The 23,513-nt window shown below is 31.4% G+C and overlaps 1 protein-coding gene across 2 annotated transcripts in view; it reads left to right on the top strand.

Moving 5' to 3' along the window:
• The window catches only part of LOC118195283 (phenazine biosynthesis-like domain-containing protein), a 69,160-nt gene that overhangs the window by 13,932 nt on the left and 31,715 nt on the right, over window positions 1-23,513 (top strand). Inside the window, exons 1-4 of one of the 2 annotated variants that reach the window (XM_085813036.1) lie at window positions 7,387-7,617; window positions 11,636-11,735; window positions 15,764-15,862; window positions 22,959-23,071. In XM_085813036.1, the coding sequence (XP_085669162.1) occupies window positions 7,501-7,617; window positions 11,636-11,735; window positions 15,764-15,862; window positions 22,959-23,071 (429 nt within the window). In that variant the 5' untranslated portion in view covers window positions 7,387-7,500. Of the gene's footprint in view, window positions 1-7,386; window positions 7,618-11,635; window positions 11,736-15,763; window positions 15,863-22,958; window positions 23,072-23,513 lie in introns of those variants that run through there. The other variant, XM_085813037.1, reaches the window with a different exon arrangement.

Below are 23,513 nucleotides of genomic sequence, written 5' to 3'. Positions count from 1 at the left end.
TGAAGAAAGAGTTTCTGCACTTCAGCAACAAACTGAAGATAGGATTTCTGCTAATATTGCCAAAGATGATGACACCTTAAAGAAATGCATAGTATCATGATATATGCAAATATATCATGAAGCAATTATGATATTCTTAAATTTTTAACCATATCTCCTCGTAGCTCTCTGAACCTATCCAGATGTGATGAGAAGAGATCCTGGTAAGTGTATAAGACACAGTTTTCTATAGTGGCGGACGCGAATGGTTGGAATTCATAAACTACGGCCTGCCATCTCGCCGCATCTCTGAGAACTTATGCAGCGGATATCCTTCAGATTCTTCCCGAAAACCAGAGGCTAGATCTCGAAGCTCTACCCGGCGCGTTGGAGCAGTGCTTTGTGGCGAGAAGTTTTTAAAAGATTATAGCAGGCTTTTACTAAAATCACGTCAATAGAAGACCATGGAAACACTCAAGGAAGTTGGAAGGCTGTCTCATCTCGCCTTTTTGGAATGCCCGGCAGAAGCAAGAGAAATCCTGTCCTTGGAGTACTTCATCGACGTCATAGGGGATCCTGAAACACAGAGAGCTCTGCAAGTGGCTGATGTCACACATTTGACGAGCGCTCTAGTGTACGGCCATGAAATTCGAGGCAGCTTAGCAGACAACTCTTAGAGATAGCTACCCAATCACAGCTGCTCAAGTTCAAGAGTCAGAGGATCAAGTGATTGCTCGTGTAGTCGATTTATTGAGAATGCCTTGAGACGGAATAACAGTGACTGAAAACGACCTTAAAATGTGATAAGAAATCGGCCTGGAACTGTGGTGATGAAGGTTACGTACGAAGGAGCTGAAGAACACCCAGGGGCACAGAAAATAAGACCGTTCCCCAGAAACAACGCAGGAAACAAATTAAGTGGCCATCTCGCGGAGCGGAGTTTGAAAGATAATGGGAAGCCCCATTTTAAAGCGCTTCAGATTTCTGCAGTGAGCGGCAGCGGTAATGGTCTATTCGTTAATGGGCGTATCAATGGCCTTTCTTGTAATATGTCCGTCGACACAGGAGCTAATGTTACCATCATCTGGAAAGATTTGGTTCAACAATTTAAAGATAAACTCATTTGGATGCCATTTTGCATTACCGTTCAACTGTGTCCGGTGATAAAATCAACACTGATGGGAAATTAAACGTTAACATCACGTTTGGAATTACATAGCATAAGTGGCAGATATTTAAGATCCTTGCATGCTCAGATTGGACTTTCTAAGGATACATAATTTTTCCTTAGACTTTATAAAAATAACGAAAAGTACTTAGCCTTTGAGAACACAGCTATCCACATCAGAAAGGAGCCTCACCTGGAAAGCTTGGAAGACCATGCTCGGAAACCTGCCGATATTGTTCCGGTCGAAGCGAAATATGAGCTTCTGAATCCAGTCGCAAGACAAATTACAATATCAACATCGGCTGATCAAGACCCGTGGAGTGATGATAAAGTCAGGAAAGACCAGCTGGAAGACCTTGACATTAAACCTATAATTGATTTAATGGAATCATCAAACAGGAAACTTACCTGGCATTACATTTCTATCTATAGTCATACAACAAAACAATACTGGGCACTCTGGGATTCACTCCATATTGGAAACGACGTCTTGTACCGGAAATTCGAATCGGATGATGGAAAGACATTCCGACGGCAGCTGCTACTTCCAAGATCCAGGATTCCGGATGTCCTTAAAGAATTACAGGAGGTCACTTCGGAATAATGAAGATCTTGCAGGGAATTCGTGAGCGTTTCTACTGGAATAATGAAAAGAATGACGTGCAAAAGTGGTGCAGGTCGGAAAGGACTGAAGATACGCAGCCGCGGCAAGCTGCAACGTTACAATGTAGTATCGCCTTTGAAATCCTGGGAGCTCTGTCACGAACTGCTGATGGCAACAAATACATCCTCGTTGTCACTGATTATTTCACAAAGTGGCCTGAAGCGTATCCTATTCCTGATCAAGAGGCTGTCACAGTAGCAGAGGTAATGATACAGCATTGGATTCCCAGGTTTGGAGTGCCTCTTTTACATTCCTATCAAGGAAAAAAATTATATCATCTGTGTTTAAAGAACTCTGCAAGCTCTTGGTATTGGCAAAACCCAGACGACACTTTTACATTCCCAATCAGAGGGCATAGTGGAAAGGTTTCATCGAAGCAGCCTTAACCTCTCGTTGTTGGTTTTCAGAAACCAAAAAGGACTGGGACAAGACGTTATATTTGTTTTTGCTGACTTATCGCAGTGCTGTCCACGAGACTATTGGTTATTCCTCATCTCAGATGCTCTTCGGTCGTGACCTTCGTCTGCCTTGTGACGTTTTGTTTGGTCGCCCTCCGGAGACGCCTTCATCGCCTGAGGAGTGTATCTAAGATCTACAGGCACGGTTTGGAGGAACATGCACAATTTTTACGAGAGCGACTCAGCTTGCGACGGAGAAGATGAAGACCCGATATGACACAGCACATTGATTCAACGAAGCAGCAAGGTATGGTTGTGGAATCCCATTCAGACGGAAAGGATTCTCTGCTAAACTACAGTCATCTTGGAATGGTCTTTACACAGTCCTAAACAGGCTGAACGACGTCGTAGTTCGGATCCGTAAGCCATCAAATTCTAAGCCTAAAGTCTTTCTTTACGGCATCCTAGCTCCTTACTTTGGCCACAATACGTAGCAGGCGCGTAGCCAAGGCACCCTCCCGCTTCACCATTGCCTATGCTTAATTTTTTTTTTTTTTTTTTTAATATTGCTTTCCAGCTTCCCAAAAGTTTCATGTGATTAACGAAGAATGAACGTAAAGTATACGATTTTTCATGTAGAAGTAAGATCAGGAAAAGTCTTCCTTCCTCAGCAAACAAGCGGCGGGAAAATACTTCGAAGGTTATGTGACACTTCCGAGTCGTAAAGCTTTTGTTCTTTTACAGTATTGTAAAGTCTTCTATATTGAGTCTCACTTTCCTTTTTAGGCAAAATGTATAATATTGCTGAACATTGCTAGTTTGCCATAGGTTAGAATATCAGAACGAGCTTTCATGGTTTTCCTTACTTTTAAGGAAAATACAAAGCAGTTTCCCTCAGAAAGTCCTCCACAGATGGGATGGCATCCCTTCCCTAGTCATGCCTGTGGAAACAGATAACGTTTGTATGTTTTTCTGTACTGATTTAAACAACAGTAAGCATATATGAAATGCTAATTATAATGATAAAAATTTGATGTAATTGTAAGATCATATACATCGTCGACATTAAGCCGAAATTACGAATCAACAACATCCCTTTCCAAAGGAAATAATTTTATTGACATGAGCTTTAGTTTGCAAAAATCGATGTTCTACGCTGTAGTTCTAACATGTTTATAAAAAACAAATGCATTTTACTTTTTTGTCATAGTGCAGAACAGAATAGCAGAAAAGAATTCAATATTATTATTAAAGGGTATCACCGTTGTCCTCGGATAGGAATGCGAAAATACTGTTCATTTTTTTTTCTGGTCCATTTGCATCATATAACAGTTCAGATTCATGGCCTAAATTTTTAAAATGATAGTATTCGTTTTCAAATTTTATAGTGTAGAACATCGATTTTTGAAAAATTTTTTAAACTGCTTGATGATTCCAATAAGCCCTTAGGGATAAACTATGAGAGTTACGGTCAATTTGATCATGAGAAAGTGAAAAGTAGCGGATCAGATCTAACCCATCGAAACTTGCTATGTTTTTCCTACAAATTTTGCTGTATGTTGTGTTAGTAGCAATAATGCTTTAACTTGTGTTCAGTTAATATAAATCACTTAATATGGAGCGCCCTGGAAAAGAAAAGCATAAATTAACAAAAAGTGTACAAAAATTGAGAGTTTCTTTTCTCCAAAAACTTCTACATTTTCTAATGAAATGAACTCTACCGGAAGCATTTCTGTTGTGTAAAAAGGTAAAAAAATTTTCCCCTCTCATTTGAAAATTCTGACTATTATATAATTATAACTATAATAATAATAGATCTCCCATCCCTCTCCCCTTCCACTAAACCACACGAGAGGACTTCCGGCTGGCCGCGTATTTAGAGTGCCGCCATGTATGTGAGTGTGTACATCAGAAATGAAAGTACAATAATTGAAGTCCCTTTAATTGTATTATTCCATTTTTGTTATTTATTATTTCCTTTATTAGGCTTTTTAAAATTGCTTTAATAAAGGTTAAAGTGATTAAAGTGAAAAATAAAAACAGTTTCGCATTTAATATGTTTGTAAGGTAATAATTATAAATACTATAATTAAATGCAATGTATCCATATTATGTAGCATAATTCTATTATTAATTTATAATATACTTATTATTTATATTATGATAACTTCAATTAACATGATATATTTTTCACGTAATAATTATGTATCTATTTGAAGATGCTGTAATAGGTAGAACAGTACAACCATAGGAGTCGTAACGGGCACCCTCCCCTAATTTGAGCTGGCTACGTTCATGCATATTATATATAATATAAATAATATAAGACATGGTCCTCTTTTTTTCTAAATTTATAAATTTATGCACTCAATTTATAATTTAGTATTTGATTTGTTTTATGTTATTTTCTGAAATTTTTAAGTATTGCATTGATGCCTTAGTTATGACTTCCTATCCAGGGATTTTACTGCCTGGGATGTGCAGTCCTTGGGAAGGGAGCAATGTTAGGAATTTTGTACATTAAAAGATGATATTGGTGCAATTATATGTGAAATTGTTGTATTTTTCTCTGTAACATGAAAAATGTAAAAAGGAAAGCTATGCCGTAAAAGTAAGCATACAGGGATAAGTCCATTTAACATTGAGTAAAAGGGTATCGGTAATTTGGCGACCATTGGGTGACATTTTGATCTGGTCCCTGTATCACTGTAATAGGTATTGTCATTGAATAAATGTAATTGATCACTATATTAGATTGTAGGGTTTATATTTATTTTAACTAACATTTATTTTAAGTTTAAACTATCTTTCCTGTCAAGCCTTACTTTCCCCTGGAACTGCCAATGCCAGAATATGTAAATTTTAGTAGAACGCGCAAGCATTCAAATTATCAGCGGAAGTATTCTGATTTAAATAGAAGGAAACGAGTTCGGTGTGATATTCTTACTTAGCGAGCGCGGAGGTAGTTAGCGAGAATTGAAGAACCCCGCGTTGCGGCCTATGTGCTTGGCGGGAAGTAGTGGTAATCGTTCCAGTGAGCTTCAAGTCTGCTGAATTAGCAGCGGTATTGTAAAACGCGGTGAGTTAGTTATTTTAGAGAGCCTCGTAGTTAGAATCTTGTCTTTACTTTCTTTTCAGGTTATTATTTTTATTTGACTGCCAAGTTGGCACAGTCTGTGAGCGTCAAGAGCACGCAATTGTAATTTATTACGTTGAATAAAAAGGGACTTAAACCCTTCACAAGGCTCTATCTTTTATACAAGTTTTCACAGTCACCTCTTGGTTGCGTGCAAGTTGGAGGCGCGCAACGTTATAAGATGCAACCATAATTTGACCCTGATATTCCTTTCCAGTAATTTCGAGAAGCAGAAAGTATTAGAAATATCACGGCAGCCGGTTGAAAACTATATATGTTCGGAGAGAGAGCATTTGCGTCCAGTTGTTTAGTTATTGTTTTTGTCAGTTGTTGGTTCAAAGCTGGGATATTTCCGGGTTAGATTTCTACACTGGTGTACAAAACTTAAGCAACTGTGTAAATTTTAATCAGATAACCGTGAAATTGCAGAAAAAGGATTCTTCCGATCAGTAGAATGAATACACAATTCAGCAGAAAGGTCATGCGTATGCAAATGTCAGGAAAAAAAAAAAATGTCATAGGCGACGTAAGCGTACTCAAAACGCATGCGGTCGGCACGCTCAACTCGAGACTACAATAAAAGAAAGGACGGAGACGCAATTAAAGACATTCGCTGCAAGTAAGTTCTTTTGTGAAGAAATCACATGGATAACTTCAGACGTGGAAGAATGATCGGAAAACTGGAGGAGGGGCGTCATGTGACCAGTGTAGTTAAAGAGTTCGGAACCAACCACGTGCGTGCGTGCGTGTGTGTGTGTGTGTGTATAAGTAAAATAAATGTTATTAAGCTCAGTTTATTACGAACCGATACGCATGCATCAATCTAGAGAAAAACTAAGAGTTTTATTTTCAGTTGCCAAATATCACTTTTCTAGGTTCAAATAATGAAGTATTAAATCAAACTACATAAAAATTGTGAGAAATTTTAAGAATAAGAGAAAGTCAGGAGAAATATGTTGTAAATAGTGTTGGCGGGTGCACGATCGGAAATCAGGAGTCGGGAGAATTGGCCTCTGCTACTATGCGACCTCTTCCTGATAGAAGAAGCAACTTATCTACAACAAATTAATTTTATATCGCTCCATACTTCGTTCAGCTCTCCTTTATGCAGTTCCGGTATGGGGACAGGTAGCTAAAACCAATATTAAACAATTTCAAGTACTACGGAATAAAATCTTACGAGAAATTATCAATGATCCTTGGCATATTGCAAACACTTACATTCACAGAGACGTACAAATTGAACTCATTCAAGACTATATTAAACGCCTAGCGGTCAACTTCTTTCACACAGTACAATCCCACAATGGTGCGGAGAGTGTCTCAAAGTGGCACTTTGAGACACTCTCCGCACCCCAGGGGAAAACATCGGTAACACAATGACATCCTACCCACATAACAGCAGTTTACGAAATTGACTCATTCATGCCTAATTGATTCTGCGGTTTTCCACCCACCGCTCCATCTTGGTAACGTCCATGACCTCCATGGTAACGTCAATGACCTCACTCGCCCTTTTGCCGTCTCTAGCGCCGACAAGATTCTCTTTTCACCCCCTCCACACTTCCCACTACACTGTTCTTCTTTCGTTCTTCCCCTGATTACGTATCAGAAGCGGAGTAAGAAGATGTTCCTACATCTTGATACTATCTTCGTCGTCGTAAGAATTGGCAACTCTGGGAAATAAATGATCGCGAGCTGTGATCGCCCAAGGAAAGGCTGGCAACAACTTGAAATGCCTATTTTAAAGCAGCAATAAAGTGTTCTCGGGAAACAAATTAATTTTTTTACTAATTTATTAATTCGTTTTATTCATTGTTTTTATTAAAATATAAATGTAACCAGACAAATAAATCTAAAAAAATATTAAAATCTAACAGGAATATGCTAAAAAACATCAACTGTTTCAAAGTGTTATAGATATTTATAAATTTATGAAGATATGTTAAAAGTCTATTTTTTTAATTGTACATTTCCCGTGGAAAATAATAAAGTAGTGGCATGTAATATTAAAAATAATTGTGAATTGCGAGATAAGGCGCAACTACTAAACTCTTGAAGGAGGATTAAAAAATTCATTGGAGGTGTAAGTAAATAGTGCGGTTTTAAAGTAGTAACTTGAATTCGGTTTTAAAACAGCAGTTATTTGTTTAAAATGGCGAATTCTTATAAATCTAAGAAAACCATATTAGCCCTCTACATTGTTGATGCTTTCAGTAAACAGCCATTTAAAGGGAACGGCGCCGCTGTTTGTTTAATTCCTTATGATCAAGTTAGTAAATCTTATTTTACCTACCTTGCAGAATACTTTTTGACTCATCTGTTAAATATAATATGTATTTTGTTTAAGGCGTTGTATATTTTCTTGTATTAGCAGGATTGCTTGACTTGGTATCTTTTATATGAATCTTTTCATGATTTAAAATATGGCAAAAGAAAGCCAGCCTTAGATTGATGCATATTTAGAAAAAAATGCTGTTGATTTTGAGGATGATCAAATGCATGCCCCTTTTTTTCAGGAGCAAAATATTTGTGAATCTATGCCAATCTAAGATTGCTTTTTGCCTAATTTTAAATTCTACTTGGCGTTCAGTTATATAATTTTTTTAAGTAACATTAATTTAATAATCATTGCATAAAAAATAGTTACTTTGTTAATTATGCATTGATTTTGATAGGGAATTGTTTGTGGATTTATCTCACTTATGAATTAATATTTGTGTGAGAATAGTATTAATTGTATTGTTATAATAGCTATCTGCCATTTATGTTATGCTGCAACCTTTTATTGTGCACCATATTGATTGTAACCTCCATTTCTTTTTCAGCAAGATTTGGAACTGTTAGAAAACCTCATATATCTGTGTAAAGTTTAGAAAATAATAATAATTTTTTTTTTAATGTTGTTAAAAGATATATATATATATTTATATAATTATTTAATTCCAGTCCCCATTAAAACATTATTAACATATTCCTTTCAAGTTACTTCAAAACATCTCTCAAAATAACTTACCAGTATGAATTCACTCTTTTAAAATAATTCTACTTTAATTAAACTTAGGAGATAATATAATCAATTAATCAATATTGTTTAGGAAATAAATTATTATTAACTTACTTTGCAGCAATTGCACAAGTAATAGTAACATGTTTTCACACTAAATGAATTTAAGATCATACAACATTATATATATATATTTGTTTGCCTTTATGGAACTTCTTCAGTAAGTTTGAATCAGTAACATGAAGATCAGAATAAGTCAGAAGATCTGTTTGAAGACTAGTAAAGTTTAAATAAATCCACTGCAGTTACTATTATGAATATATAACTTCAGTTCCTCATTATTACAAATGGAACTATAAGTGCAATAGTTTCTTAATACATACATTTATTCATCAAAATCTGTGTTAAAAGTGCTGTATTAAGTGAACAAAAAATTTGTTAAAGATTTCTCATGTGAAAGGTTTTTGAAGCAGCAGGTGGGTGAAATGTTATTACTTTTAAGCAATACAGACATGTTTTATGCCCTTGTTATTACTTTAAGTAATACTTACATATTCTACATCCTTGTTGGTTACTTTTAAGTAATACTTACATGTTTTACACCTTTGTTGTTACTTTTAAGTAATATGATCTATGTGGGTGAGTCTGGCGAGAGCCTTAGTGTGATTTTAAACCAAAGGTGTGGGTTAAAGCACATTTTTACTGCAGTAGATTTATGTATTGAACAAGAGAAAGGTATCTAGTGATATTTTGATGCTGAAATGATAGATAAACTCTGTGGTAAAGAAGTGAGGAACCTCTTATTAAATGAAAAATTTTCGATATAAAACTTGAGAGGGGAATTTCCCATTAAATAAATAGAACAAAAACAGTTGACAAGTAGAATTATTGTCTGTTTGTCAACTGATAAAGATATTATTCAGTTACTAATTCAGTTACTATGTATTGAACAAGAGAAAGGTATCTAGTGACATTTTGATGCTGAAATGATAGATAAACTCTGTGGTAAAGAAGTGAGGAACCTCTTATTAAATGAAAAATTTTCGATATAAAACTTGAGAGGGGAATTTCCCATTAAATAAATAGAACAAAAACAGTTGACAAGTAGAGTTATTGTCTGTTTGTCAACTGATAAAGATATTATTCAGTTACTAATTCAAAAGTCAAACAACAAAAATCAGCGTTATATTTACAAAATTTTCACAGGACTAGTTTTGATGGTTTTACCAAACCACCATCCTCAGCTGCAAAACTGCATTGCAGCTGAGGATGGTGGTTTGGTAAAACCATCAAAACTAGTCCTGTGAAAACTTTGTAAATATAACGCTGATTTTTGTTGTTTGACTTCTGAATTAGTATTTATTCGGCGTGTTATTGTGTCTTAATCATTTCTGTTCAATAAAATTAAAATTCAAACTTCAAAAAACATTCAATTTTGAAATCTTTAGCATTTGTTTCAGCAATTTTTTTTTAATGTAAAATGATATAAATAGAATAATATTAAAATATAAAAAAAGTATATTATCACCTCAAAAAGCAGATTACTATTGAAATGTAATTGTAAAAAATAATGTACTGAAAGGATTGCCATTTACATATTATTATAAGACTTCATAATGTCATTTTATTTTATTTTAAATGCTAAAATAGGATGTTGGAGAAAAGTGTATTGGAAATCAGAGAAAAGTCTATGCAAAAATTTTACAAGTGGCGTATAATGGAGTGTTGGAAATGTATGTTATTTAGTCTACTAAATTATTTTATTGAAATATTCATTATAAGATAGATAAAATAACATCCATTAAAAATGATATTAAATGATATAAAAATGAAGTCTATCTAAAATTACCTTTTTAAATGGTTTATCATGTTACCCCGACAACCAATGAACTTTTATCATAGGAATGATAAGTGGAGTATCTTAGGACTCATTGACCTGGTAACAACTTCTGATCTTTATTTGCATTAAGAAAAACAACTAAACACAAACAATAAAATCTGTTTGAGGTGTTAATAATATTTGAGCGAAAAAGTAAAAGTATGAATTCAGCTACATCTATGTTGATCATATTCATATTATGAATAGTGCAATTATTTGATTTTATAAAAAATAATTCATAATGAATATTAGTAACTCTTTAGAAATTATCTTTTTAAAAATTGTAATCCAATTACCATTCCAGTTAACATTTTTGTTCTGGTTTTTGTAATCCTGCACAGTACAGTACAAAGTCTGAAATCTGAATGTCCAATATCCGGAATGATCTGATATCATGACCTCTGGACTTCTGCCTCCTAAATAAATAAATAAATTAAAATAATAATAATAAAGTAACTCCCTTTCAAAGTCTAGGAATGGAGAGTATGATAATAAAAGGAAGCATGTGTACCATAAATGCAATTTTTCTCATGACTAAGATTCTTGCATGTCATTTTCAAACATCTGCTGACTGGGGAGTCACACTGTGGCCAATAATAATGTATTCACTGGCTTTGTAGCTGGCCAGGACTACATTGTTGGCCTCTGAATGTTTGTGGGGAGAGGGGGAGGGCCAGGATTACACATTTTGCCATTTGATGCAATCTCTGTGAGTTCTGAATTCTGCTGTCCATTACCTCCCTAAATTCTGCCATCCCTAATCTTTGCTACTTGGTGCTACCCTGTGTGGCGACACTAGCAGCAGTCCTTTGGAGGCTAGCACTTTTCTATCTGCCTAAATATAAGGGAAGTTCCAATGTTGCCATGTCTGCATGTCATCTTGCTAGATTTAAAATAATGATCTAAAATTCCAGTGATTTTGGATCTTGAACTTTGTACTGTATTCTTATTTTTTCATACAAATTTTTTCCAGTCAGTATTTCATTCCCCCTTTGGCAGTTGTTATCTTTTTCATTGCTTACTATTTTTCAACAACAATGTGCATTAGTTATTGTCTTTAAATAGTCAAATTTCGGTTTCCTGAAACAATATACAGTTATTCAATGTTTGAGGTTATAATTGACAGCTATATAAGTTATGACATAGAATATTGTTTTATATTATGTCAAAAGTAGATGAATTGGTATGAGAGATTTATCAGTGCTGTTGAGTTTTAGATATTGAAGAAGTTGTAACAATGAAGTGCATGAATCATACAATGAGGGCCATGTCATCTTGAAATTTATGTAAAGATTTGTTTGCCGAAGCCTAAAAATTTATTAACTTTAATTTATACATTTTTTAGTTATTCCTTTTGTTGTATGATTATTATTTCTTATAAATTTTGAATTTCTTTTCTTATAGTCTGTCCCAAGTGATATCAAACAAAATATAGCTTCAGAAATAAACTTGTCTGAAACAGCTTTTATTAAAATTATTAATGAAGAAGATACCTTTGAAAATAGTATGTTTTATTATTATTAATATTTGATATCTAAAATAATGTTAACACAATTATTTGATTCTTTTGTATATCTTTAATACCTTAGTTTTCATTTAACAATGTTTTATTAAAAGAATATTGTAATTTTATGTTAAATAAAGTAAAGGGGTGCTTATGTAGTATCCTGTTGACTGTGAAAGTTGACTGTCATCAAACCATGAAAGTTTCCGGATATTCTGCCAAAGCCAAACAAGTTGATTCTGTGGAATTCTGAACCTCACTTCTGTCTGTAATTGTTACAATAAAATATTCATCAGTCTCTCTGCTCAATTCACTAAATAGGCACTGCTGCGGAAGTATTCAACCTACTTCGTTTTATACTTTGTAGAAAGGCTTTTGCTGATTTCTACTATTTTGTTAAGCTTTCCAAATTTGCTAGAAGCTCTATTTATAATGTTATGAGTACAAATTTCCTGCAGGTGATTGTTCTGATCTATAACCAGTTTGTTAGCCATATCCAGCTATTCTTTTACCCATTCAACAAATGTTAGTTCTCTCAACTGCCTGCAATTGAACTGGAGTGTAGCCACAAATGTGATTCTAGAGCCCTCAAATTCATTTTTATCAAAATGCAAGAAAAATCATGCAGCAGTAATAGTTAATTTACGCCCTTGTTCATAAAATTAATGAGAGTTAACTTTAGACAAAATTGCAGGTGTTACGAGTATATTGTAAAATCACTCTTATCTATAATTGGTGCTAAATTACGTTGCTTGCTGAGAATTTCATCGTCAATGTGATAATACATACACACGTGAAAAAATTTGTTTAAAACACGTAAAAAGTTTTATTTTATGCATTATTAGCTCATGGTAATTGATGCTAATTTTTTGAAAAAATTTTTGAAAACTCGTAAACAAAAAATTAAGTATTAGATAATTTAAATAGTTTAGACCCAGTTTAAAAATGAAACACAAAGCATCAAATCTGAGAAGAGAATATTTTTAATCAGTTACTATAATTTTCTGCAATTTTCTCTCAATGTTTCGCAAGTTTTAGGATTTCTTTTTTGCAGAAACTGCTGTAGTTTATGAGGCAAATTTTAGCAGCCTCTACAGAATCTCACTACTGTAATTTATATTATTCTGCTGGGAAAGAAGCATGTGAAAGTCTGAAGAAATTACAACTGGCAGTATAGAAGGTAATTGAAGATTTATTGCTTTAAGTCTCAATTTTCACAACATTGCTTGGGTAGCTTGAAATATCTGATACTGTTGTGATGGTTGATGACCCTGTTTGCTGAAACCACTGAAATAGCTGAAACTAGATAATTTCCATGAATTTGCACATTGAATTATTAAGATGTCTAAAGTGTTTAGTCTCTGTGATTGTTTTGCCAGGTAAGAGAAGCATGCAGAAAATGATTTTCCTCCAGTACCTCTCAGACAGATAGTAACATTTTCCTTGATGTAAAGCAACTCTTAGCAGGGAACTCTTCATTTGCTTGTTTCTGTTCCCTATTTCATCACATGTTGTTTCACATTATTGATTTTTCATTGTCTGGTTCAAATCAATGTGGAAACAGTTTTTTTTTTTTTTTTAATTACTCCTAAGCAATGCAGAAGCATGAGCTAACTTTTTTTTTTTTTTTTTTTTTTGTTTAAATGTGTAGCACTCAAGCACTCATGTATTGAACTTTTAGGCAAAGCCAGATTGTTTAATCATGGATGTAGATGAATTGTTAATTTTTATCCTTTCAGCAATCTTCTTAGTTGTAATCCTTTTGATATTTTTTGTTAAGGCATAACACCATTCAGACTAGAATGCATCATTTAAGTCACCATTTTGAAATCTGCCAAGCCACATTTTTACTGTTTGGAAAACATAATCACGATCCAGTTACTTGTTCCTGAATATGTTATGTTGCAAACACTTAAGCAGAATGTCTTGATTCGTATTAGTTCTATTAAGTGTTAAACTACCTGGGCAAATTTTGAATTGTTTTAATGCAGAATTATTATTGAAAGTTATAATGTCATTAATGTATCTAAATGTATTTGCAAATAACTTTAATTCATTATTCAAAGTGAGATGGAATTTATATTAATTCACAAAAAGAAATAGGTTACATATTTGTGTAGAAGTATTTGCTCCCATTGGAATTCCTTTCACCTGCTGAAAGATCTTATTATTATTGAATTTAATGTAGTTGTTAAATAATGCACAATGCAGGTAAGTTTTCCATCTTTCAATTCAGAGACTGCTTAGCATATCAGGAAAAGGTTGTGGGAGTTGCATTAAACTAGTATAAATTTCATCCAATGGTAGAGAAGTATAAAGGTTTTTTAAGGCATAGCAGTTAATGTTCTTGATTTCTAAATTTTTAAATTAGTTGAGAACTAGAGCGTTATTATAATTAATCCGACAGTAGTTGTGCTGCTTGTTAACTATTTGATGAATTAAAATACATTTTTTTAAAGTTTAATTGCAAATATGTAATCTATATTCTTTTTATAATTATTTGTAGCATGTGCTATAAATCTAAATTTGAGTGGTGATTTATGGAATTTTGGAAGAGTATAAAGATTTGCTACTCTATTGTAGTTAGATGATTGTGTAGTTTGTAGTTTCTTATGAATAACTTTCAGCTTTTTTGCTGACATTTTCTTGTGTATTGGTAAGTTTGTAAGTAATGGCTTTATTCAGTTCAGTATCAACTAGTGAGACATAAAAATTTTTTTTCAAATAATGCTGTAATTATTACTAGCTTTGTCAATTTTGGTGATTATGAATTTTTGTTTCAAATCTTGTATTAGAGGATTGGAAAAATTCCATGGTAAATTGCTATTAAATTCAGTCCTTTGAATTCTTCAAACACTTTATGTTTCCAAGCCATAAAGGCAGAATTTGAAGTATTTAATTTGTAACTGTTTTAATTATGAACTCGTGAAGATATTTTTCAAAACGTCTAAAACATTGATTTTTGCCAATTTTCAGTACTGGTCTAAATTTTGTGCCTTTTTTCATTAAATTTCTTAAAAGCTGGTTTTGAACTATTGTTAAATTGCCAGTAATGATATGTTTATGAAATTCGTCTACATAGTCTTTATATTGAAGTTCTTTGCATTATCAATGAGCTATAGAAGCTAGATCATAATGGTTAATCAAGGTCTTTGATTATATTGGGTCCCATAAAATGCTGTTGAGCAAACTTCATAAGTTTAAGAATTTGTGCTTACAAGTATGCAACCAAGTAATGATATTTTTGGTAAAATTTTCAGTTAAGTAATTATTAATATTATCGTTTAACTTTATCTATTGCAGAAAATAATTTATTTTTCTGTTTATTACCTGCTCTGGCTCCTCGTAATACATTGAAACTAAGCAAAAACCTCGTTACCATTGAAAAATCCAAATTTTTGCAAGAATAAAGCAACAAGATTCATTATTGCAGAGCTGGTGTCCTGTGAACAATGTCTTACTGTTACCATTTATTTGGATATTCTGAACTTTCTGGTTTCAAAAATATTGCATAACGCTTGAATGTTGAGAAGAGTATGCCTGGTTTCTTTTTTATGATAATGTTACTTATCACAATGGTTGCCACTGAATACTTTTCGGCCACAAAACACATTTGCATTTTGTTAATTCTACTTTGTGAGCTATGTGACATTTTTTTCAGTATAATGATATTTTCACTGTTGAATACCTAATAAAATGTTATGAGCATTTAAATACATTCCTTTAACTCTTCCTAATGGTGATTCAGTGATCTCAAAAAGTAAGGTATAGTAGATGCTCACAAATTAGAGGAAATTATTCTGAATAAATAAAGATTAGTAATTTACTACAGTGGCTGTTATTTTATTATTATTGTTATTACTTTTTTTATCATTAGCATATCTTTTGGTTTCAAATTGGTACACTGTATGTATAACTTCATTATTCAAAGTTTCATATTTTCACTTTTAAAAACTGTGGTTTTATATTGTTACCTTTTTTCCTTGGAATTTTTGTAGTATTGAATAAAATTGAATTTTTCTTCTCAGCTAAGCGATTTGCCCTACAGTGGTATACGCCCACATGTGAAGTTGGTCTTTGTGGCCATGCAACGGTAGCTTCAGCTGCAGTTCTTTTTTCTATATGCAGTAAGTAATATCCTTATATTATTCCAAACTGAATAAAAATTCTGGAAATCAATTTCACTTCAGCAGTAAAACCCATGTGTAAAACCATATTGCAAAAATTATAATTTATGAGTAAGCTAATTTCTGTATGAATACCCATTGTAATGCTGCATTAATCTAAATTGAATGTAGTAGTTTAATAAGAATTAGTATTTTAGAGATTAATGAAGGACTATTTGAATAAATGGCTCTAATATTATCAATATTTTATTATTATTAAATATTAAAGGAACATAATCTTCAGTTTGAGAATGTGCAGTCTGAGCCAGATTTGTCTTATGATTTATTATAGTTTAACACTAAAACTCTCAGAATAAGTTTTTATAACATAAGTGTAAAATATTTCCATAATGTTTAGGAGACACGTCTAATGATTCTAAACTTTTTAATTGCACATTACAATTATCGACAGAGTTCTTAATAGATTTAATATCATTAGAGTTTTTTAATGGTTGCATAGTTGGAATCTTGTGCATGTGTGCTTGAATCTATATCTTGAGATTGGGAAATCTGTACTTTAATAATTGTATAGCTTTGTCATAGGCTTCTGCTGATATAGGTAAATAAAGGTTGTCACAACTTGAGCCTTTGAAAATTCTTCGATTTTCTTTTTCGTATGAAATTGCCAAAGCAATACTTTTTTCTCTATATTCTTTAGTTTCAAATTCGATATCAAAATTCTCAGGCTTAAAAAGTGATTCAAGTTGTTGATCATAATGCTAGATGTCCAAATTTAATTGAAAAAATTTCTATAAGCTCCTCTGTCTTTCCAGTATTTAAATCTGTTTTGATAATGCAACTTCTGAATCATTAACTCCTTTTTAATTGTCCTTTTAATTAAGTGTATGTTTGTGCTTTGGCCAAATTTTAATATATATACAAATTTCCAAGAATTCTGTCAATTCAAATCAAGTTCAGAATATAAAGATTTTCAGTAAATATAAAATTAAGTTCAGAATGCAAAACTTTTCAATAAATGTCAATTTGTTCGAAAGTATACAAAATATAGTTCACTTTTTCAGTGTCAGTCAATTCAAATATAAATTTGACATGCTAAGCTTCACTGTTTCACAATAATAAAATAAACATAAGTTCGACATTCAAGTTATCTCAAAAACATTTCTGTTTGTTTCAAAAGTATTGATTATTCATTCTGAAATCAAATACTCAAGCTTGTTATACCAGCAGGGATTCCATTTTGAAAACTATAAGAAAATTAATTACAAATCCCTTGACCTTTTTCAATTCAGAATTCTACATTAAGAAAAAAAAAAGGTTTCACTTACCGTTTTTTCCAAAAATTCTAATCTGGGCCAAGGATGCTTAGACAAAATTTCAGTGAACTGTTGAAATTCCAGTCCAAGAAAACACTTTTATTTCAGGTAAATCTTAACATGTTGAATCAAAAAAGAATTATACTCAACATCTCGCATCTCTTTTGAAATCTGAACACTTGTTGCCAATGCTAATAATATTAAAAAAAAGTAACATTTCATGCTACATGCCATCTGGTGAAAACAGAATTGTCTATTTTTATGCAAATGTTTTAAAAAAAAGAAAATTCCGGATTCACAAATTATGAGGCACACTTGTCACCTCTTAAATTTAGCTACTGAAAAAGGGGAAGCTTCTTTATCGGTAAGTGTTGGACGAACACATTGTTGATATTTATTATTATCTTGAAAAGAGCTCTAAAAGAAAGGGAAAATTGAAACAGCTCCGATAGCTGCATATTACTAAAATAAGGAAAATATTGAAACATGTATGTACATGCTGGTTATATATAGATAAATTTTTATGTAGAACCCTAGACCAATGGAACCCATTTCTTACATTTTTTTAAGGAAAGTATAAATGCTTCTAGAGTTCAGATAAAAGGCTCTGTTGAAAATTATAAAATACTTAAAGTAAATGGACATAGTTAATACTTTCACTGTTAAAAATAGATGCGAGCAAAATAATTTCTTCACCTGTGAGCAATTTAATTAATAATGCTCAGAATAATACTACAAAATATAAGCATAAATGTGATACAAAGATAAAAAAATTCCTCGAGATGGGACACATTTTCCAACTACTATAAGTTTATTTTGTGAAGTACAAATATTTATATTTTTGTTTTCGAACTATAATATAGCTTTTTGCATTTTTGTAAACTCCATTTTGCCATCATTTGATGTTCTTAGCACAGTTCTACAGTGCAGAATTGCAATAATTTACATTTCACAATCAATGATTAGTGATCTGTTTAGACTTTTAACAAAATTTGTAAAACCGTCCTTTGTTTTATCTTATAATAAAATAGAAAATCAAGAAAGATGAAGATTTGGTAATAGGGGTTTCTCTTAACAAAGTAGTGGAACAACTTTTAGACAAAAATAAGTCTTATTTCCATTTTAAAAGCTACTTCTGGCAAGTATGTGACTACATACTACATAAATTTTCAATTAAGCATGAAGCTACTTTACATGCTAAAGTTGCAGATGTTTCTGTTCTAGCCAATGCATCTCTTTCTGATATAAGGTATTTTTCAATAGATTATATGTTTTACTTTATAAAGTTTTGAAATTCAATGATATTGATGTTGCAACTAATAAAATTATAGTTTCAGTTTACAATTAGAAAACTTTGATAGATTTATAAAACCTGCTAGAACTGACACCAAATGGAATTTAATTGGAAAACTGAAAGGTGCTGATGGAATTTTGAAGTACATCAACTGTCTGGAATAATTTTGGCCATTCTGACAGTTTCCCATGGTAATGCAAGGTGTAAGAGGATTTTTAGTGTTGTTACAGTCAGTGTTAGTAAAGTCGCATTATTTTTTTTTTTTTTCAAAAACTAATTAAAGTATTATTTTCTTTTAAAAGGACAAATAATAAAAATGTTTCTTTACATATAAATATTTTTATACTATTTGCATGTAAGACTTAGTAACTAAACATTCAAATATTAATTAGTTACTATTTAAAATTAATTAATTATTAAAAAATATTTTTCTTTCTCTATATTTTTATCATTTGAAAAATCTTTTTGTTATTGAGAAAAATTCTTCTGATTTTGCAAAAAACATTCTCCTGATTTTTGAGTATTTTAGGTTGGCAAGTATAATTTTATTATCACTATATTAAAAGTACTTTGATAAGTAACAGCTTTCTCTCTCTTCTGAGGATTTTCTTAGTACAAAATGTAAGAAAATTACCAAATTAATTTTGCCAAAGAGCATAAAATTTAAAATATGTAGTTAAATATTAATATATTTTATATCAAAATCGTATTCTAAATTACTCAGTAATATGAATCATGCATTTTAAAGTGAATTGAAATTAATATTGAATTTTTTTTTCCATGAATGTCACTATGCAAAGCAAAAACCTGCTGAAACTCCCAGTTTTCATGCGAGAACCTCTATCTTTTGATATTCAAGTTTGGCATGTATTATACCATGATAATGTATTGCTAGTAATAGAACTATCACTCATAAAGCAAACTTAAATTTTATTGTGCACTAGTGCAAAGGATTTAAAACTTTTTTTTTCCTTGTTTTGAATTATTTGTTACAAACTGAATTACTGTAAAAAACGTTTAACGATGGAAACACATTTAAAGACACTTTATTACATTTAAAGATAATTGAAACATTGATGAACACAATTAGACTATTCTACTAAAAGACTATTCTACTAGGAACTGAAAAGTAAAATCATACAGGTTTCCATAAGTTGAGACAAAAATTTGGCAAATAAATACAGCTACAAATGGGATTGCCTTTTGTAAACATACAGCACAAACTTAAAAGTACATTTAAAAGGCTTGTAATTCTAGATTTTCATTTTTAAATAAATAAACACCTGGAAATAATCTGTATCTAATTACAGAATTTCAGTTCAACTGTCAGTTGCTAACACCTAGTAACATGCAATCAATAAAGCAAAGAGGAAATCTAGCTGCTAAGAGATTAGTCTTCTGAAACTTAAACTAATCTATGTTTCTCCCAAGTTGCAGTTAAGAATAATTGAAATTTATGCTTGCTTAACTAGCAAGATTTGAAGAAGTTGGATTGAATATATTAGTGTGAATGAGGAGCACAAAAGTGAGAAAACTAAAAATATTTAGCAAATTAACATAATACTGTTTTATATGATAGATTATGGGAAAATGATAAGAGTATATACATCCTGTCCTCCCCTCCGAAACCTATGTTTTTATTACATTGATTCTTTCAAAGCAAAATTGGTTAAATAATGTTATTTTTGAAAATTCTTAAGTGTTCTTAATATTTCATTTGAAATGCTAAACAAATTATATTTTACATTATCAATATCAGACTTTAAATAAGTTTTTGGCAAAATTATAATCGTTACTTTTTTATTTAATTTCAGTAGAAGAGATTCTGTATGTTCTGGAGGCTAATGGTGATAGTTTACCTTTATTAAGAACAAAATTCAAATTAATAACTTTATTCCTGGTTATTTGCTCTAATTTTCTACAATTTTTGCGATCTTTATTTGTAATGAACAGGATTTTATTCTCAAAATTGAAACAATAACCCTCCTCAGAGGTGTTAAAAAGTAAATTTTAATTGAAAAATTATACATAAATTGTAATGTAAGTAAAGAAGTTTTTTTTTTTTTTAATAAAAATATTTTAGGATCTTTTTTATTATAGAACAGCACATGCTGAACAGTTATCTGTAGAAATCTGTGCACCAATATTACCTATTGATTACCTTAAAATTAAATCTGTTGTTCTTATCTCCTGTAACTGTATTCTTGTTTTCAAAGTAAGCATTGTGAATAAAAAAGTTTTATGTCACTGCATTCTTGTTTACTGAAATAGCAAACCTTAAGAGATATAATCATGCAGAAGAGATTCATTTTTTAAAGATTAAAATATATCAAATTAAACAAAATAATTATGAATAATATAATGAATTAAATGATAATAATATAATGAATTAAATAATAATATAATGAATAATAATATAATGAATTAAAACAAATTAAAACACAATATACAAGTCTGCTAACAGCTTACAGCAATCTAAAAATGTAAAAATGTTTTGGCATTGGTGAAACTATTTATCTAAAATATATTCTGAAAGCATTAGTCTTTCTTTGTACTATGAGCCACACAGGTCTCGTTGAAATGATATTCAATATCTTCTGATATTTGGGTAAGAATGGTCTGTCAGTAGTGTTGTTATTGCTGCAGTGATTCTTTCCTCAGTGGACAAAATTCTGAATATTTGTACTTTTGATTTCATTGCTTTTATCTGATCAGGTTTTAGGCTTTGTAGAAACAAGGAATATGTTTAATTTCCTAATCCTTCATCCCTCCCCAAAAAACAAATGCTTACCATACCTTGTGCAGTTATGACCATCCATATTTATGTTTCGTATTCATATGAATTCTTCCATATGTGAGCTGTTAGGCTCATTTTTATGTAAATACTCACACAGGGCTTAATTTCTAAAATTAGAAGTGCCGGAGCCCTATGGAAAACCGTAAGCAAAGAGGAACAAGAGTAAATAAATGAATAAAATGACTATTAAACTCATTAATAATTTTAAAATTAAATAGTTAATTATTATCAGATTAATTAATAGCTATTTAATTAATGTTTATAAATTATTATTTAATCAATAATAATTATATAATTAATTAATTATAATTTAATTGATAATAATTAGATAAGTAATTATTATTTATTGAAATAATTAAAAAATGAAGTAATTAAATAATTAAAATTAAATGCAAAAAGGTAAATTGAAATTTAATAAGCGATTTTTAATATAATTGTATTGTTAAAGTAAAATTTTCAAGATTAAATTTCTACTGAAATTGTTATTCAATTACATAAAAGAAGTGCCGTAGCCTTCTTATTCAGGACTCCGGTGCGTTCCTCCTAGAATTATGATTTATTACAAAAACTAAGAAGCACCGGAGCCGAGATCCGGTGGGTTTAAGCTCTGAGGGGAAGGGAATTTCTTTTATCATCACAAAAATTAAATATACTTAAAAGTATAGCTGATGAAAATTCCAGGACGAAACAGAATGAGAGTATGAGTGGGTGGAAACAAAAAATGAGGGGAATCTTGGTGAGAGAGAATATTCTCTTTGACCGCGGCTCTCTGCTGATATAATTACAACCATCAAGCAGATGTGTGACAGGGGTAAAATGAGTCCTGAATCTGACTCCTAAGGATGAATGTAAAGTTGCTGGTAAGGTTTTTCCCATTAGTGGATACTGTGGGAAGATGATGTATAGGATGTGCTTGAGCAGTTTATCTCAGTATTTCACTTTTACTGTACTTGCTGTCACTCAATGCACATTTAAGAATACAAATTTTCCTTCCTGCATGGATAACTAACTGTAAGCATCAATAACAATACACTAGGTATGATGGCATGGCGAGAAATTTACGCGTTCCTAAACAAACTCCCCCAAATTTATTGCGCTTCTTAAAGGGAAAGGTTTCCGCATGTGAGTGAAAAGGCTTTACTTGAACGTCTCACGTTCTCATGAGTTCGTATTTCTAGGGAAATAGAGTATTGCAAGGTCTGCTTAATGTTAAACTAAAACATTAAGAATTTTAAATCTTTTTCCCTTTAAATTGTGGTTCAGTTTTGTAAAAAGAAGTACTGGAGCTTATCTTATTTAGGACTCTGGTGCGCTCCACTAAAATTGTAATTTATCTTAAATATTGAGAAGTACCAGAGCTGGGCTCCGGCGCAATTTAAGCACTGTACTCACAACAATATTAGTGCAAAAAGTTGTCATTATTTTTTCAGCACCTTAGATATGTGTTGTACAATAATGATACTGAACTGCAAAATATTGCAGAATGTGTTGATTAGCAAAAACATGGCTGTTTCTAAAAAACAGAAATAAAACTTTGACATTTAGTGTGAATTAGAATATGCAGCATTTATTCATTAGTGATTACATTTTACATTATGTCAAATGTATTTAGTTTGAGACATTTTTAGGAAAGGAAATAAATTTTATTAACTATTTTCGAAATTTTTGAATTTTATGAAATTTATTTTGCAGACAACCATTTTGAAACACTGGAATTTGAGACTGCATGTGGCATTTTAACTGCTAAAAAGTTATCTAATGGGAAGATACAAATAAATTTACCAGGATATGAATCAAAATCCTTGGTTAGTTTTCTGTAATTTTGTATTTATTTAAATGATGTAAATTCCTTACTCCTAAAATGGTTAATAGGAATTTTTTATGTTTATTAGAAGCAAAAATAATTTTGGAATTATATTATTCATATTTTGATACTTTTCATCAATTTAAGAAATAAATTAAAAAAAAAAACACATCTTAAAACTATAACATTTAGAGCTATTTTTCCAGCAGTTAAATGTTAATTGTTAGTCTTCAGAGTTATCCGAAGGTTATCATCTCAAGGAGTAGCCATAGAAGTTAATAATAATACCCAGATTTATTTGACCAAAAGTTTTGGAGAAATTTCTTCCATTATTCAGAGATAATTAATTAATAATTAAATAATAATTAACAGATAATGTTATTAAAAAGAAAATATATTATATAGATGTAAATCAAGATTCGAATACAAACCTTATGTATGAA

This window comes from Stegodyphus dumicola, chromosome 3 (genome assembly GCF_044657685.1).
Source record: "Stegodyphus dumicola isolate Sdum_Otavi_A_Nest chromosome 3, ASM4465768v1".
Taxonomy (NCBI): domain Eukaryota; kingdom Metazoa; phylum Arthropoda; class Arachnida; order Araneae; family Eresidae; genus Stegodyphus; species Stegodyphus dumicola.
This window is presented reverse-complemented; position numbering and strand designations above follow the sequence as displayed.